Raw genomic sequence first — 19,436 nt, 5'->3', positions numbered from 1 at the left:
GGCCAAATATCACAATTTCAGTTTATCTCTCATTAAAATGTAAAAGATTTAGGGCCATCCGAGCTTTAATAGTCCAACAATAGTGGGAATGCACTGATGTCAGTTTCCCTCAGCCGGACTGAGTGGCAGAAGAGCTGCTGAGTGATTTAATTGGGGAAAATGCGAGTAAAACGAACAATTATCGGTTTAAACTAAAGGTTGGACTCGATATAGTGTTCCTTACAACTCACCAAAGATCCAGTGGTCCGTGGATATTAACATGCAGCCGGAATCCTGTTTCCTGACCTTTATATCAGCCTGATTTCAACACCAGGGAAATACATAATACATGTGCCTGTAAACGCTTTATATAAATGCAATATAGGTTTAAATCCATGTGATCACTTATATCAGTGTTATATATCATCTTATCATCCAGCCCTGAAACTTGTGTAGATTTATGTCAGTGTCTTTTTAAAAACATCCAATTATGCAGGATATACGCTGGTAAATTATTTAATTGATTAGTTGTCAATACAATATATAGGGTGTGAGTTTTACCCCTAAATTCAGCATATCGACACACAATAATCACAGCAAATCCAGCGTTCTCTGCCTGGATCCAGATGTTTCTGTGAATCGCAGCGATTCATTCGCTTCTCTGTTCTGTAGCTTTCAGCAGTGTGTGGAAATATTCCTCTGATTTCTTGTCAAATCTATTTGTTCAGTCAATCTCAAAGCTCTCTCCCATTTTAGATGTGTTTTGTGTGTTTTTCGCGGCATTCACACTGAAAACAAATACTGCCACTCGGTGTTTCTGCCACTCAGTGTTTCTGCCACTCGGTGTTTCTGCCACTCGGTGTGTGTAACTGCTGTCACTCCGGCCGACGGTGACGTCACACACGCATACACACTATAGTTTTAAAGGTGTGTCATCTGCATAACAATGAAATGAAGTGCCATGCTTCCTAAAAATGGACACTAATGGGAGCATGAAGGGAAAACGGCATTGGGCCAAGAACAGAGCCCTGAGGCACTCCAGAGTCTGTGACCCGTAAGAGGTCGTTAAAGACCTTTAAAAGTGCATTTTGTGGGTTTAAAACCAGACTGAAATACCTCTAAAACTCCATGTGAATCTGAAAAAGATACAGACAATGTTCTCCAATATTTTAGAAAGAAAAGGGAGTTTAGAAATTGGATGAAAATTGGCATGAACCGTTGTGTCCAAATTAGATATATATATATTTTTGATCGATGGTTGGAACACAGCAAGTTTAAAATCCAGTGGAAAAACACCTGAGGTCAAACTGCTATTAATAGTTTCTTGGCCCAGTAGTTTTAAAACATCTCTTGTAGAAGACAAGGAGGGACGACATCTGTGGGCCAGGAGAACGTTTCAATTAATCAGTCTTTCAAAAAAGAAAGAGAGGGGATCTTATCCACAAAAACATGTAAAATCTTCTCACCGGTATCTGAAGACAGATGAGAACATGTAGGTTGAGAGGAATGTAGTGAAGCAGTAATAGTACTAAAAAGTACTTAATGAGAATGATTTTTTTAAGTGTTTTTTTTTTTTTACATTTACATTTATGCATTTGGCAGACGCTTTTATCCAGAGCGACTTACATTGCATTTCAAGCTTTCCCTGGGAATCGAACCCATGACCTTGGCGTTGCAGGAAAGCTATGATAATTTTTTTAATAACATCAGACAAGTATTTCATTTTTTCAGCTTTTCTTTGGTATCTTTTACACAAAATCTGAATATGCATATGAGCCCAATTAGTCTGTCTGCTGTCAGAAATGTGCATGGATCAAATATTCATAATGTGATGCATTATTCATCCAATGTATGCATAATGCATAATTCAATCAGCTACGATTTCAATTACGTTAAACGGAGACTATGAATAAAGAAACGAGGCAGAGAGTCAGGGCTGATGGGAAACAGATTATGAGCAGATTATTACTGATCGATCGCACACCTGCATCATGTGTGTGTGTGTGTGTGTGTGTGTGTGTCAGGCTTGTGCACAATTCAGAATTGAATTGAGAATGACTCCTTAATTCCAATTAAATTCTTGAATTTGAATTGAATTTGAATTGATGTCAAAAACAGGATCTAGAATTACAATTCGAATTTGAATTAAAGGAAGCAGAATTGCAATTCAATAAAAATTCAAAGAAATTCATATACATATTTTAAGTGAAGTGTTTAACAATGAAGCTTTACAGTATATGTCAGATATGATTGCATTATAAATGATATTAGTTTGAACTACTTGTACAGATTACATTGAAAGGATATGTTTTCCCCCAGCAATGAAAGTTAAAAGCTCTAGTCACAGAACAAATAATTAAGTTTGATTTATTGTAAATATAATTTTGTGGAAGATGATGGAACATGACTCCATTTCCCAGAATGCTTTACTTTAACCAAGTATTTAAAATGGTTGCTAAACAATTTGAGGTGGACATTTGTTTGAAAGCACAATTTGATGGGCAACACTGGAATCTTTAAGTTTCAGAAGTCCTTTACATCTTCACTCTGCTCCTGCTGAGAGAATCTTTAGTGTTGCAGGAAAGATATTCAGACCAGAACGGTGCAGACTCAATGAAAGAACATTTGAGGAGCTATGGAGAATTAGATGCAACAGTGTTGCTCAGTAATATTTTGCATTGGAATAAATGATAACTGCATTTACAACAACTTTGTGTTTGTGTGATTACTTTGAAATGAAAATTACATTGGAACAAAACTAATTAAACAACATTGAGGGGGTAATTTATTTCAAGAATTTGATCAATATCTATTTTAGAACAAAATGTATGCAGGGTTGAGGAGTAAATAGTTACGTGAAATGAAATTTCTGTTATTAAATTACAAAATTTATGTAATTGTAATTTAGTTGTATTACTGAGGTAAAATGTTTAATTCAATTAGTTACTAATCAACTTAAAACGAAATTGCTTTGCATTGATAAAGTTATCCAAATAAAGTAATCCAAACCACATTTATAATGGGTAACTAATAACAAGTAAGCAATAACATTTCCAAAGTAACCTTCCTAACACTGAATGTATGCGAGACTCAACACATTCTTTCTGTTGTGTGACTGTGTGGAATTTCTTTGAATTGCCATGAATTTAATTCCACTTCCTGTCATTCCAATTCCAATTCAATTCAACGTCCTGTGGGGCGGAGTAAATTCAATTCAAATTCAAATTCATGAATTGAATGGAGGCCAATTATGAAATTATGAATTTTGCACAAGCCTGGTGTGTGTGTGTGTTACGTCGAGCGTCAGACCTGCTCTGGTCTCCTAGCCGTCTGTTAGTTCACATTCTCGTTTACGCTAGTATGTCATTGCAGGACACACAGATGATTTCTGACGTGCTCAGCTGGACTCTTGCATTACTGTATTATCTCTCCGTGCAGCTCTGCATCTCTCATAGGGAGATGATCAATAATATTGATCTCATAAGCGCAGACAGAGATAATCAGACGCTTACAGACAGCGACTGAAATGTGAACGAGATCCTACAGCTACATCCCAAATCACATACTTTCTAATCAGGTACTTCTTTTGATTAAAGTTACCATGAAATCAAAACTGACAATTCTTATTTTATAGTATTAATTCTAAAGATTTATCGGTGCACATTAGTATTGTGTTAAATTCATGTTCCTGGTAATCCTGAATCAGAATAAGTTCCTCTTGCAGCATCTCTTCTCTTCTCTGATGACGAGGGTGGGGCTATAACCTGTCACTCACATGAGATCAGCCAATAGCAAACCACAACCATCCAATCAATTCCCCACGGACCCGTGGACCCCGCCCACATTTGTTCTCTTTCCAGAAGCGTTTCACTCGGATATACGACACAATAGAGGAGACAAGACCAGCAACTTCAGTTTCATGCCGACTTTAAATAATTCCTTAGAAAGCATGTTTTCTACAGTACGACTGTAATCTGACCGTTATACACACTTCAGAATCAGGTCATCGGAGTTCTTAGAGCACTATAAAATATTTAATTATAAATAAAATTATAAAAATTGAATCTAAAAAAGATTTTCATGACACAAACACCACGGAAACCATAGAGCACTAGGTACTCTTCTCCTACATAGTTTTATGAATACTATGAATTCTGTCATACTGTTCTTTCACATACTGTTTTTATTATATAGTACACAGCAAAACATGATGCTCTTCCTCAGGGTTTCTGTCTTGTTTTCCAGCACAAATATCTAAACATTCTTAAAGCAAGAACCAGAAACCTTTTTTCTGACCCCATTGGCAGATTTTTTTTCTTGTCTTAAGCTTAAACTTGCTTAATGTTGATAATTTTTTCAGAAAATAAGGCTTCTTATCTTCAGTCATTGTGTTTCTCCAGTAAATGTATTTTGTTTTAAGAATGTTGAGATATTTGTGCTGGAAAACCAGACAGAAACACTGAGGAAGAATAAGATGTTTTGACAATTCAATTCAATTCACATTTATTTGTATAGCGCTTTTCACAATACACATCATTTCAAAGCAGCTTTACAGAAAATGCATGAGTCCACATCTGTTATCAGAGGAAACTGTGTCTAAGTTATGTATTTCAGAAATGTACATATAAAATCACAGTTAGAGGTGAAGGTATTAATTTAAACTGTAGGGAAAAGTGTTCGCAAGTTAATGGAGTCCGTCTGTCTGCAGGTTTTACTGGGATCTCCTCATGCTGATGCTGATGGTGGGAAACCTCATCATCCTCCCGGTGGGAATCACCTTCTTCAAGGACGAGAACACGCCTCCGTGGATCATCTTCAACGTGGTGTCGGACACACTGTTCCTGGTGGACCTGGTGCTGAACTTCCGAACCGGGATCGTGAAAGAGGACAGTACTGAGATCCTGCTGGACCCGAAGGCCATCCGTCAGCGCTACCTGAAGAGCTGGTTCCTCGTGGACTTCGTGTCTTCCATCCCGGTGGATTATATCTTCCTGATGGTGGACCTGGAAGCTCGACTGGACTCCGAGGTAGAGGAATAAAGTCTGTCTGTCTCTCAGTGAGGCATCATGAAACTTCAGAGCTCAAAGCTTTCTCTTCACTGTAAAAAGAGCTTGTGTTGAAACCAGGGTTTGAAATTAACTTTTTCACTCACCGGCCAATTTGGTTACTACATTTTTAAGTTACCGGCCATTCAGAACTTCTACTAGCCAAAAAGAAAAAGAAAAGAAAGAGAAATAAACCAGATGAACAACTTCACAGCTTATATATATAAAATAAAATTTGGATTTCATACATTCATTTCTTATTCATACTAAATCCTGTCATCCAGCATCTCCTCTTTCATCCTTTTCACCATAAATGTGTTTTAGATGAATTAGCGTGTCGTTATTTGTAGCGTAGTGACGTGTGTATTCAAGTTAGCCAGATATGAGCAGATTATGCGCAATACACTGTATTTAATATATCATGATGACTCACGAGTATTTGCGCTAAATCTGTGCAGATTTGGTTTACACGAACTTCCCCAGCAAAGTGAGTAAACATAATAAGTAACACAACAAATTGGCTAGTGATTTGCCAGCGTTACTCGCCACAGTTGATTTTTACCCGCATTTGGTGGGTGTTCATGTCAGACCCTGGTTAAAATGTATCGACAGCAGCAGCTCATTCAGAAATCTGTGGTTCTTTAAGAGACATATCAGCCAAAACATCATTCATTCATCATTCTGTCATCATGTGTTCGCCCTCATGTCGTTCAAACCCTTATGACTTTCTTTCTTCTGTGAAACACAAAAGAAGATATTTTGGGAAACTGAGTGTTGTTGTTGTTTTTTGTCCTACAGTGAAAGTCAGTGGGGTCCAATGTTGTTTGGTTCTGTGTTCTTCAAAATATCTTTTTATGTTCCACTGAAGAAAGAAAGAATGTTTGGAAGCATGAACTAATTTTTCTGCATCAGAAACAGATAGCAGGTTCTGAAGCTTAGCGATGTTTCTAAGGTAGAAGAAGGCTGTGTAACTTTTATAACATATGAAATATGATTTTCGAAAGACAAGTTGTTCTCTAATATAACTCCCAGGTCTTTAACTGTAGAGGATTGAGTTACAGTACATCCTTCTAAATACAAATTGTATTCTAATAGGTTTTGTGTACAGGGTTTTGGTCCAATAAGTAATACATCAGTCTTATCTGAATTTAATAGAAGAAAATTACACGTCATCCAATATTTTATATCTTTATCACACTCTGTCAACTTGGATAATTAGAGATTTCATCTGGTCGTGATGAAATGTATAACTGAGTGTAGTGGCGGACCACTCTTTGCTGGGACGTATTGCTTAGCTTCTTTGACAAGCTATCCAACACAGTGAAACTTAAATTGTACCTTTTTGAGGTGGATGAGACGGGATTCCAGCAGATAGGTAAACAGGGCAGGTAAGTAGAGCAAAGCAGGCAGCAGGCAGGTAAGTAGGTTGGTAGTAGCAGACAAAGTATGGACTCCAGTAATCCAACAAACGATTGGTAAGTGGTTGAAAAATGGTGGTTAAAAAAGGCACAACTTAATATCAAAAAATAATGTCCAAATATTCAATAGAGATCCAATAAAGATTCAATAGAGTTTCAATAGCGATGTAAAGAACTGTATGCTTAATACATTCCAACAGCTTCCTTGTTCTTTCTTTTATTTTAGAAATGTGAGAGGCGGCCATCTTTTTCTACAAACATTCTCACCGACCGTCAAACTAAAAGTCCCTACAAAATAAAGGACCCTAAATCTAACAAAATATACTAGTGCTCCAATAGCACAACAATTTAGATTAAACTCAAAATGGCTCCTACATAGCCGGCCCCTTATAGCTATTGCAGGAAGCAAGCTATAACTAACTAAATGTAATTTTCCAAGGAGCCATATATTATTCCCTTAAACTCATTATGCATTATTTACAAGAATAAATGAGTGCAAAGATTCAGTGTATGTATCTGTATGACAGTGTGTGCTCGTGCGCAAGTTCATTCAGGTCTCACTCAGCTTTAGATTGCTGGCCTTCTACTAGCAAACAGATCTTACTGATAGGTCTTTCAAGCTGGCTTGTTTTGGTTTGAAGCCGTACACTGCGGACCAAGCCTTTAGAGTCAGGGAAGGCTTCAGTGACTCTAGCCAGCATCCATGATCCTCTTGGCGCTGTGCTATCAGCTACTAGTACAACGTCTCCTGGACAGAAGTTGCGTCTGACACGAGACCATTTTTGCCGTGTTTGCAGAAGAGGGAGGTATTCTCGGACCCAGCGTTTCCAAAATAAGTCGGCAATGTACTGGATCTGTCTCCAACGATGTCTGGTGTAAAGATCTTCTTTCACGAACAAACCTGGAGGTAGAACAGGCTGCACCTTAAGCTGCAGTATATGATTAGGTGTTAACGGCTCCAAGTCATTTGGGTTATCAGAAACAGTCGTGAGTGGACGGCTATTGAGAATGGCCTCAACCTCACACATTACTGTCTGAAGGCCTTCATCATCCAGATACTGTTGGCTGGTGACTGACCGTACCGTCGTTTTGATCATGCGAATCAACCTCTCCCATATCCCTCCATAATGGGCACCATGGGGAGGGTTAAATGTCCATTTCACTCCCTTTTGGAGCAGACTTTTTTCAATTTGTTGCATGTTCCAAGATTTCAAGGACTCTTTTAGTTCCTTTTCAGTTGCAACAAAGTTTGTTCCATTATCTGACCGCAACTCAGACACTGGTCCTCTTCTGGCAATGAAACGTCTGAATGCATGAATGCAAGAGTCAGTATCAAGTGAATGTGCAACCTCCAAGTGTATAGCACGGCTGGTAAGACATGTGAAAATCACGCCGTACCGTTTTACAATGCTGCGGCCTCGTTTTACCACTAATGGCCCAAAATAATCAACCCCTACATGCGTGAAGGGCGGAAGGTCAGGGGTCAACCTGTCAACTGGCAAGTCTGCCATTTTCTGTTCACCTGCACTCAACTTGACTCTTCTGCACCTGGTGCATTCAAAAACTACCTTTCTGGCCAGAGTGTTGGCGCAAGGAATCCAATATCTTTGTCTGAGTTTGGAGAGCATGAAATTTCTTCCACTGTGTCCAACTTCTTGATGGATGTGCTGAAGTAACAGTTTGGAAACGTGATGGTCCTTAGGGAGAATAGCAGGGTGTTTCTGCTCAGTGGGCATTGCCATTTTACTCAGACGCCCACCAACCCTTAAGATGCCATTGGCCAGAAGAGGATCTAACCTGTAGATGGAGCTGTTTCTGTTTACATTTTGCATGCCTTTCTGCAAACAGGCTATTTCTTGTGGGAATCCCTGCCTTTGGCAAAACTGCAAGATTGCAACCTCAGCATCCTCTAGATCACTGATTGACAGAACATATGGACCTGTCTTTTCATGTTTTCCTTTTCTTGTGGTCATGATATGTCTGTTTAGATCTTTCTTGCCATTCTTAAATAATTTCAACAGAACAGACTTGAACCTCAGGAACCATGCCACAGCTTTCTTGAGCCTCATCCAAGTTGAAAAATAATTCATGAGGTAAGTAGTGGTGTCACAGTTTTCCTTCACAGCAACATTGACAGTGACAACTCCTTTTCTTAATTCAGGGTCATCTTGAGAGAGAATAGGTTCAGATGGAAGCTCTGGCCAGCAATGAGATGATTCCTTCAGAAAGTCTGGGCCACTGATCCATGTTGTTCTTTTCAAGAATGTGTTGACATGTAGTCCTCGGGAGGCATAATCAGCGGGATTGAGTTTTGTGCCTATATACTTCCATTGGGAGACATCTGACTCACTTCTGATGACATTAACACGGTTTGCCACAAAGGTTAGGAATCTTCTGCTTTCATTCCGGATGTACCTTAGAACAGTCATGCTATCTGTCCAAAACAGAGACTTTTCCAATTCCATATGCAACTCCTCAGATAGCATCTTGTCCATTCGTACGGCCAAAACTGCAGCAGTGAGCTCCATTCGTGGTGTGGTCATCAGTTTTAAGGGAGCAACTCGGGCCTTTCCCATTATAAAGGTGACGTGGACCTTGTTGCTGCTAGTCAGCCTAAGATAGGTAACTGTTCCATACCCCAGGTCACTCGCGTCACAGAAGTGGTGCATCTGTGCCGTTTTGACATCTCCAAAGTTGTTTGGTACAAGGCATCGGTTGACCTTGAACTCTCTCACTCTTGGAAGATCTTGCCACCATTGCTTCCAAGCTTGAGCGTGAACCTCTGGCAATTCTTCATCCCATCCAATGTTCTGCTTGCATAACTCTTGCAAGATGTGTTTTGCCGGAAAGGTGAGAGGTGCAAGGAATCCAAGTGGGTCATATATAGAACTGACCATGGACAGAATCCCACGTCTGGTGCATGGACGCTCCTTTATGGTCACCTGGAATGTGAAAGTGTCTTCCTTAACACACCATTGCACACCGAGAGCTCTTTCAACTGGCAAATCTTCTATGTCAAGGTCAAGATTCTTTATGTCCTTGGCCCTCTCAGGCTCTGGAATGGAGGCCAATACAGCTCTGTTGTTACTAATCCATTTGGTCAACTTAAAGCCTCCAGTTGCACAGAGTAATTTCAGCTCTTTACAAAGTCCAATGGCATGGCCCTCTGTGTCCACCGCCTTCAACAAATCATCTACATAGAAGTTGTTCTTGACTGTGCTAGTTGCATCAGCTGAGAAGTACCCCTTGTTATCCTCAGCTGTCCTCCTTAAAGCATAACTTGCACAGCTAGCTGATGATGTTGCACCAAAAAGATGAACGATCATCCTGTACTCTTTCAGTGGCTGACTAACGTCCCCATTTGGCCACCAAAGGAAGTGCAAGAAGTTCACATGATGAGATGGGACCTGTACTTGATAGTACATTTTCTCCACATCAGCCATGATAGCAATGTTGTCAAGACGAAAACGGACTAAGACCCCAATTAAGCTGTTTGTAAGATTGGGTCCTTGAATGAGTTCAGTGTTCAGTGAGGCACCCTGATAAGCTGCAGAGCAGTCAAATACCACACGCAAGCTCCCCTTCTTTGGGTGAAACACACCATGGTGTGGAATATACCACACTTTTCCATTTTCCTGCATCAACTGGTCTTGGGGTACAAGTTCAGCATGTCTGCATGATAGGACCTTTTCCATAAATGCCTTATACTCATTATGAAAGTCACTATTCTTTTGAAACTTTCTTTTTAAAGACAATGCTCGTTGCTCTGCCATGTGACGGTTGTTTGGCATCATAGGATTATCCTTCTTGAATGGCAAAGGCAATTGATAATGTCCATCCATTATTTCAACAGAGCTGTCCATTATCTGCATGAATTTGTGGTCTTCCACCGACATTTGCTTCTTTTCCTCAAAACTTTTTTCTGGGAAATCATGATTGTATTGCTGAATCAAAAGTTCACTCAGGTTATCAACAGAAATCCGATGTGCATGAACATATTTCTGACCTTGCTTGTTGATGCATGCATCCTCAGTATGGAGAAGTCCATTCACCACCCAACCTAGCAGTGTTTTAACAGCAAAGGGTCCATTACCCTGGCTATTGATAATTCTCCAAGGTTCCATCAATTTGGGCGCATTAATCCCAATCAGAAGGTCAATCCCAGCATTAATGTTGGGAATATCAACATCTTGAAGATAAGGCCATTTTCGAATATCTTCTCGTCTGAGGATATGTTCCCTGTTGACTGGAATTTCCTGCTGAGTGTAAACTTCAGGCAATTTTATGAATTCCTTTCCTTCCAAGCTACATACTTCCAGGCCCTTGACTACCAGGCTGTTAACAGATTTCTTTCGCCCCATAGTGCGCAGAAGTATTTGTTGATGTTTCCCATTAGCATTCAAGTTCCTCCTAAGTTGTTCTGTGCAAAAGGTTGCGGAACTCCCTGGGTCAAGGAAAGCGTATGTCTGAATTACATGATTTGAATTACTCATTTTGACTTGAACTGGTATTATTGCAAGTGTACAATGTTTATCACTGCAATCAAGTGCTTCTGTTTTCAGTGAAACCAACCCGCTGCTCACTGCCTTTTTGTCTGAAGGACCTGCATTACTCTGCTCTTTCGTTACATTTTGAGGTATATGCAAGATAGTGGGATGTAATTTTGAACAAATTGAACAGGTTTGTCTATTTTTGCAAGTCAAACTCATGTGTCCTTTGGCAAGACAACCAAAGCAGACACCTTTAGTCTTTAGCAGCTCAACTCGTGCGTTGTGAGACTTCTTCATCAGCTCTTGACATGACACAATCTCATGCTCACCATTACAGGCAGGACAGAGTTTTGATGAACTGTTTTTGGGGACATTGGATACTTGCATTGTGCTGTCTGTGTTGTTCTTTGGCGCAACTGCTACTGTTGTGGCGAAACTGCTCCCTCTGCTCTTCTGCATGGAACTCATTGGCTTGCTACTGTTAGCGGCTGTTTTTGATGACCTTCTGTTTGAGGAGCTGTCTTGGAGGTTACCAAAAACTGGGTCTTGTAAAATCCTGGCCTGCCTTTCCAGGAAGAGGACAAGATCGTCAAATGTGGCTCTTGCTCCTGTTCGTTCCCTGATGTCAAAAGCATGTGATCTCCATTTTTCTTTCACTTTGTAAGGCACCTTGGAGATTAGAAGCCTCAGGTTTAATGGAAGGTTCAGCTCATCCATGTACCTTAAGGTACGCATTACATTACAGCATCCACGGAGGAAAAGAGCATAACTGTACAGAGCTTCTCCATTGTCTGATGGGATATTATTCCAATTTAAGGCTTTATCCATATAAGCATTAGTAATTTTAAATTCATCTCCAAAATGAAGTTCCAATAACCGTTTTGCCTCTGCATACCCTCTATCTGCATCCATATGAAGGCAACTTCTGACCAGCTCCTTAGGTTGGCCAGAGGTGTATTGTTCAAGGTAATACAGTCTGTCTTGGCTATTGCTGGTGTTTTTCTCAATACAGTGTTCAAATGCCTGCATAAATGGTCTGAAGTTCAGAGGTTCACCGTTAAACATGGGTAGGTGCCTAGTTGGAAGTAAAGTCATTTTCTGTTGCTGTGCAATAAGATCAGCAACAGCACCCAGGTTGCTGGTATCTGAACTTAAAGGCGCATGTGGAAAGGAAGTACCTGCAGCTGCTTGACTGGTCGGATTCAATTGTAAGGTCTGAATAGGCCTTTGTGACCTCCGCAGTCTTGTATCCTGTGTTAAAACCTTTTGCAATGGTGTTTTGGGAACAGTAGAGATTCTGGCATATTCCACTGGTGAGGGTTCTGGATGAACATGTTCCTTGATTCTGTCATAATTGTTCTCCAGATACGCATTCATGCCATCTCCTTGCAATTGTGAAACTTCTGTCGATATGAGTTTAGAGTTCATAGATTCAGCATCAATGCTCTGTAACACTCGTACCTTTGCATTAGCTGCAGCCAACTCTGTTTCAAGTTCAACTCTTTCCATTGCATTTTGCACTTTAATTCTTTCCATTTCCAAGGCGTGTTTTTTCTTCAGTCCTTCAGTACGTTGCAATAGAGCTGCCTTTTCAGCTTCAGCTTTTAAACGTGCGGAAGACACTGACGAAGATTTTGAGGCAACACTGGAACTATAACGTGAACGTTCTACTTTACAGGCATGTGCTGCCACAATGGATATACTGTCCAGAGGAGACACCACAGTTTGAGGTTCATAGCTTTGAGCACTCTTCCACATTTCTACCTCATTCAAAAATGTTTCAAAGGTTTGCATCCTTGGTTGGTACCAATCATCATTGTCACTTTTCTTTTCCTCTTCTTCATACAGCACTTGCACAGATTGATGCACATCTTTAAGTTCGTCCAATGCCACATGGAGATGTTCAATGCCTGTGTCAACGGCTTCAATATCTCCACCTTTTAATAATTCCTTTAATTCATTCATTTTACGTGTACACACGCCAAGTTTTCCTCTGCGCGTTGCGCAAAGCTCTTTAAGTTTGTCATCAGCCATATTTGAGCTTTTTTGAGAACAACAAAAAATATGTTATTTTCTTTTTCCTTTTCAAAAAATTATAACACAGCACAGTTATCTTCAACTCTTCAACTGAGCAAAAATCATAGTCCGCTCCAGTAGCAAATCCAGTAACAAACAATAATGCACTCCAATAGTGAACTTGAAAAGGTAAATTCTCAAAAGATCCAAAACTTCGTCAACTCCAAAGTATCAAAAAACGTTTATGCTTCAGTAACAGTCAAACAAATGCTTCCATGGGTTCCAAACAATTCAATTGTGAAGCAGTGTAAATGGTTGCAAAGTTCTTTACCTATTGTAGTGGCGGACCACTCTTTGCTGGGACGTATTGCTTAGCTTCTTTGACAAGCTATCCAACACAGTGAAACTTAAATTGTACCTTTTTGAGGTGGATGAGACGGGATTCCAGCAGATAGGTAAACAGGGCAGGTAAGTAGAGCAAAGCAGGCAGCAGGCAGGTAAGTAGGTTGGTAGTAGCAGACAAAGTATGGACTCCAGTAATCCAACAAACGATTGGTAAGTGGTTGAAAAATGGTGGTTAAAAAAGGCACAACTTAATATCAAAAAATAATGTCCAAATATTCAATAGAGATCCAATAAAGATTCAATAGAGTTTCAATAGCGATGTAAAGAACTGTATGCTTAATACATTCCAACAGCTTCCTTGTTCTTTCTTTTATTTTAGAAATGTGAGAGGCGGCCATCTTTATCTACAAACATTCTCACCGACCGTCAAACTAAAAGTCCCTACAAAATAAAGGACCCTAAATCTAACAAAATATACTAGTGCTCCAATAGCACAACAATTTAGATTAAACTCAAAATGGCTCCTACACTGAGTATCATCAGCATAACAGTGGAAACTAATTCCATGTTTAATATTACCTAATATTACCAAGTTGCAGCATATATGTTAAAAATAGCAACGGGACGAACACAGAGCCTTGCTGCACTCCATAATTTACTGTTAATTTGGATAATTCCCCGTTTAAATAAACAAAATAGTAACGGTCTGATAGGTACGATTAAGCCACCTTAACGCCTGTCGCTGAACTTAAATTGTGAGAATTGTGAGATAAACATTACAATTACCTTTTTATGTTTTATTCTGTGGCGGAAACAACCTTCCGTACGAAACTCACAAGTTTGAGATGAAACGAGTAAATGATGACAGAACAGTAATTTTTGTGTGAACTATCCCTTTAACAAACAAGTGACCCATAGTCGAGTCAACTTTATTTCAACAGCTTTATACAATCCAGATCTTTTCAGAGCAGCTTCACAGTAATAAACAGGAGAATAACAGAATCAATGATGAAACTTCATCAAATATGAGAAAAACTTAGAGTCAGGAGTGAAGCAGCTCTACAGAAGAAGAGAGAGTCATTATTCAGATCAAGTTCTGTTCTCTCATAGTGTCAGTGCAGTCAGATCAATAATATTAGTCTTTTAAACCTGAACTTTATCCAGGATAAACTAGTCTGTAACTGAATGCTGTGTAATGGTGTAATTGTGTTTCCCGCAGGTGTACCGGACGGCTCGAGCGCTGAGGATCGTTCGATTCACCAAGATCTTGAGTCTTCTGCGTTTGCTGCGTTTGTCCCGTCTCATCCGATACATACACCAGTGGGAGGAGGTGAGGCTCTCTCCAGATAACAAAAATATGTTCTGACAACTAACAACGTTATGAAGACCTTATGTATAGAGAAAAAATTAAGGGAATGTTTTCTATGTTTTATCATTACGCAAGTATTATGGGAACATTGACCAATTACCATTTTAGCTTCCAACGAATCTGAACGCAAGATAATCATGATAAAACGGTCATTCTGTTTCACAGAGATGCTCTCATATTGTCTAGTGTTATAAAGTTTATTCTTGCATGGGTTTTTAATGTTTGCCATTTTAACTGTTCAAGTCATTTTAAAGGATTACTTCACTTCAGAATTAAAATTTCCTGATAATTTATTTTCCCCCATGTCGTCCAAGATGTTCATGTCTTTTTTCCTCGGCCGGACGTCACTTTTTTGTTCTTTTGTTATTACTTGTCTTAATTAAGCTTGAGATTTTTTTGCTTGCATTAGTTTGGCTTTTATTTCGTGTTCCTGTGACATAAAGAATTGTGATATTTTACTGGCATCTAAAGTTATGAAATGTTCATTATTGACGCTTGTTTCTGTCAAGGAATGAAATAAAAAAGGTACAGTAATTGCAACTTTTTATCTCACAATTCTGACTTTTTTCATTGAATTGAGAGAAATAAACGTCACAATTACCAATTTCTTTATTCATTTTTTTGTTCCATGCCGGAAACAAGCTTCCATAGGTAACAACATCTTTATTTCCAGCAAAAACATAATTAAATATAACAATATTGTGAAATTAAACTTATATTTCTCACTCCTAGTCAAAAGTCAGTGAGTAATTGTGTCAAATATTCATGATCTCAATATTGACCTAAATAATCATGATGTTTGCGATAAGCCTTTTAAGCAGGAGAGTGATGATAAGAGTGTGTGTTTCCCGCAGATCTTCTTTTAGGTATGAGAGTGATGATAAGAGTGTGTGTGTGTGTGTGTGTGTGTGTGTGTTACCTCCTTCCCTTCCCTTTACCTCTGTACAGATAAAAAATTGACCTGACTTGACTTGACAGGTTCGCGTTTTTGAAGTTTGCGCAGAGATAACTTTTTTTCCCCAAAATTTGTCAAGGCTATTTCAAGGCTTGCGTTCTCGAGCACCAAACACTTGTTGTGCGGATGAGCGGCCGGAGCGTGTTAAGGGTTTTCTGTTTGATAAACATTAGTGAATTAGAAGTGAATCAATCAAAACTAACTTTATCTGGACAATAACTTTATTCTAGAGCTGCTGTAAAACCTAAACAATCTCTGTTACTGTAATCTCCTATTATCTCTGTAAAGCTACTGTGAAACACTCTATATTGTTAAAGCGCTGTATAAAGGAGACTTGACTTGACTTGTGTTCCTGCAGATCTTCCACATGACCTATGACCTGGCCAGTGCAATGGTGCGTATCGTGAACCTGATCGGCATGATGCTCCTGCTGTGCCACTGGGACGGCTGTCTGCAGTTCCTGGTGCCGATGCTGCAGGACTTCCCTCTTGACTGCTGGGTCTCCAAGAACAACATGGTGGTGAGGAAGACCTTCTGATCCACACACTGCTGTCACACACACTCTCCCAGCTAGCAGGAAACGTTCTCTGTCAAGGTTCTGCCAAAGTTACGAACAAACGTTCTTCCAGTAACATTAATAGAATGTTCATTCAGAGTTATCTGGTCTTTACATAAAGGATAATGTACATCCAGCTTGTTGTTATCTCAGAATAAACCCGACAGGGAGATCAGGATCAGGTCTTCATCAGCCTGAAGGGGTTTATTCTGAGATCACACACACACACACACACACACACACACACACACACACACATACACACCTGAAGGGGTTTATTCTGAGATCACACACACACACACACACACACACACACACACACACACACACACACACATACACACCTGAAGGGGTTTATTCTGATATAACAACCGGCTGGATGTACATTATCCTCTTATTACACGGACACTTGCCACATATGTAAATAATTAGACACGAAATATTGATCTGAGTTGAAATATTTTATTAGGTCTATAAACGCAGAGCTTCGCGGCGAGAGCAGTTTCAGCGGCGAGTTCAAGCTAGACGGACATTTAAGAAATACGGTATACAGTCATAACACTTATTTCACAGCATTTCACCACATTAATAATTATGGAGATAAGAAATATTGATTTCAGATTAAACTGTTTTAAAATCGTACTTATTTGAATCTTATAATCCAACAGTGAACAAAACAATAGACACAAAATGGCCGCCGCTGCGTTTGTGTGAAACGAGAGAGAGCGAGTCCACGATACTGGATGGTGTAATTAAATAACTTTGCACAAAATATTGATTCGACTGAGTTTTTATATTTTATTAGCTCACCAAATGCAAAACTTCCACGAAGAAAACCTGTTCCTAGCGGGTGTGTAGCGCTGCTGACTTCAGTGACCCGGATGAGCCTGTGTTTCTGCTCCCAGCGGCTGTTATCTGGGAATAACTTACAGCGCGACTGACCAATCAGAATTAAGTATTCCTCAGAGCCGTGTAATAATAATCAAACACCTCACTGTCGGGCCACTCAGTCGAACAGATCCGTGTTCTGCAAGAGTCACAGCGTGAACACTGATCTGTGTGTGTGAGACCTGTGGAGCAGCACGACTGCGTCTGTGTGTGTGTGTGTGTGTGTGTGTGTGTGTGTGAGACCTGTGGAGCAGCACGACTGCGTCTGTGTGTGTGTGTGTGTGTGTGTGTGTGAGACCTGTGGAGCAGCACGACTGCGTGTGTGTGAGAGTGGTGTCTCAGAAGCAGAAGTCGTTATAGTTGGGTAAACTTTGATGCATAATACAATACAAATTGTAGTGTAATAAATGTACATACACAGTGTTATAATAATAATAATAATAACTTTATTCTTATATAGCGCCTTTAAAGCAGCTTCTCAAGGCGCTTTACATACTAGAACAAGCAAAATTAAAATACAGCACTACAATAAAATACAATACAACAATACAACAAGATGCAAAAAAAAAAAAAAAAAAAAAAAAAAAAAAAAAAAAATCAAGTAAAAGCTAACCTAAAAAAATGCGTTTTTAAAAGAGATTTGAAATTACTCAGACACTGTGCATCTCTGATATTTGGAGGTAGAGCATTCCAAAGCCTAGGAGCATAGGATGAGAAAGCCCTGTCCCCCACAGTACGCAATCGAGTCTGTGGGACTGCCAATAGACCAGCTTGTGAAGAGCGTAAATGACGCTTAGGTGTGTATAAAGTTAAAAGCGCAGACAGATACTGAGGTGCCAAACCATGCAGTGCCTTATATGTGAGCATAAGGATTTTAAAATCAACTCGGAGCCTGACCGGGAGCCAGTGCAAAGACTTTAAAATCGGGGTAATATGCTCATTTCTCCTGATTCCAGTCAAAATCCTAGCAGCAGAATTTTGTACACATTGTAATTTGTTAAGTGTGGTTTTAGGAACCCCAGCAAGAAGTGCATTGCAATAGTCAATGCGAGAAAAAACAAAGGTATTAATAAGCCTTTCAGTCACCGAGAGGGATAACATAGAGCGGAGTCTAGCAATGTTTCTGAGATGAAAAAAAGAGTTCTTAACAATGTACCGCACATGAGAGTCAAAGGACAGACTAGAATCAAATATAACTCCCAAGTTTTTTAATTTAGTCTGTGCCTCCAAATCAGAGCCATCTATGTTTAAAATTAGTGAACCAGCCTTACGAAGCTGATGAGGGGTGCCAATAAGCAAGACCTCAGTCTTATCACTATTGAGACACAAGAAATTTTGGGACATCCATGTTTTTATCTCAGAAATATAATGTGTTAAAAAAGGAACATCCAGATTTTGACCAGGTTTAGAGTGAATATAAATCTGAGTGTCATCTGCATAAAAGTGATAATTAAGCCCAAGTGATCTTAGTAGCAGTCCAAGTGGAAATATGTAAATGCTAAAAAGTAACGGGCCTAGGATTGAACCTTGAGGAACACCCGTACGGACAGAGCCGAGCTCAGACCGAAAGCCACTCATACAGACAAACTGCTTACGATCAGAGAGGTAAGATCTAAACCAGGTTAAAACAATCTCAGAAACACCAAAGACAGTTTCCAGACGGTTGAGTAAAAGATTGTGATTAACAGTATCAAAAGCGGCACTAAGATCAAGGAGGATAAGAATAGAAAGAGAACCAGAATCTGAGGCTATTAACAGATCATTGGTGACCTTGACCAAGGCTGTCTCAGTACTATGAAATTTCCGAAAACCAGACTGAAGGGGCTCAAAAAGATTATTTACTGTGAGATGACTGTGTAGCTGCAAAGCCACAACACGTTCCAAAATTTTTGCCACAAATGGAAGATTTGATATCGGGCGATAATTATTTAAGTTGTCCAAATCTACATCATGCTTCTTCGGAACAGGTGTTACAGCAGCAGTTTTCAATGCTGCTGGGACAACACCAGAACACAAAGATTCATTGACAATGCCAAGAACAGCTGGGCACAGTGAGTCAAAACAAGATTTAAACAAGCTTGTAGGGAGGGGATCAAGTAAGCAAGTGGTAACTTTCATACATGATACCACGCTAGTGAGCAGCTCAGAGTCAACTTCAGAAAAGGCAGTAAAGGATGTGCCAGAGAAACTAGGCAAGCAAAGTACAGAAGAGGAACCAGGTATAGCATGAATGATTTTATAAACATTGTCAATTTTTGAGCTAAAAAAATGAAGAAAGTCATTACACACCTGATTTGAGACAGGCAGAGAGGTACCAACATTACATGTGAGAAGTCTGTTTATAGTATGAAAGAGATGCCTTGGATTTCTTTGAT

The 19,436-nt window shown here is 39.5% G+C and overlaps 1 protein-coding gene across 1 annotated transcript; it reads left to right on the top strand.

Moving 5' to 3' along the window:
• The first annotated feature begins 16 nt into the window (after positions 1-16).
• LOC309492004 (potassium/sodium hyperpolarization-activated cyclic nucleotide-gated channel 3-like) lies at positions 17-16,425 on the top strand. Its single transcript, XM_082191028.1, has 4 exons — positions 17-1,974; positions 3,254-5,006; positions 14,513-14,623; positions 15,976-16,425. The coding sequence occupies exons 2-4, from the start codon at positions 4,707-4,709 to the stop codon at positions 16,153-16,155; spliced, it is 591 nt and encodes a 196-aa protein (XP_082047154.1). The 5' UTR covers positions 17-1,974; positions 3,254-4,706; the 3' UTR covers positions 16,156-16,425.
• The last annotated feature ends 3,011 nt before the right edge of the window (positions 16,426-19,436 follow it).

This window comes from Leuciscus leuciscus (assembly GCF_965113295.1).
Source record: "Leuciscus leuciscus genome assembly, contig: HAP1_SCAFFOLD_824, whole genome shotgun sequence".
Taxonomy (NCBI): Eukaryota; Metazoa; Chordata; class Actinopteri; order Cypriniformes; family Leuciscidae; genus Leuciscus; species Leuciscus leuciscus.
This window is presented reverse-complemented; position numbering and strand designations above follow the sequence as displayed.

What these genes read in the sequence shown, in the direction of transcription:
- LOC309492004 (XM_082191028.1), top strand. Translation starts at nt 4,707, where the DNA reads ATGCTGATGCTGATGGTGGGAAACCTCATCATCCTCCCGGTGGGAATC. An exon ending in AAGCTCGACTGGACTCCGAG is followed by an intron (nt 5,007 to 14,512) that starts GTAGAGGAATAA and finishes TGTTTCCCGCAG; the next exon opens with GTGTACCGGACGGCTCGAGC. An exon ending in ACATACACCAGTGGGAGGAG is followed by an intron (nt 14,624 to 15,975) that starts GTGAGGCTCTCT and finishes GTGTTCCTGCAG; the next exon opens with ATCTTCCACATGACCTATGA.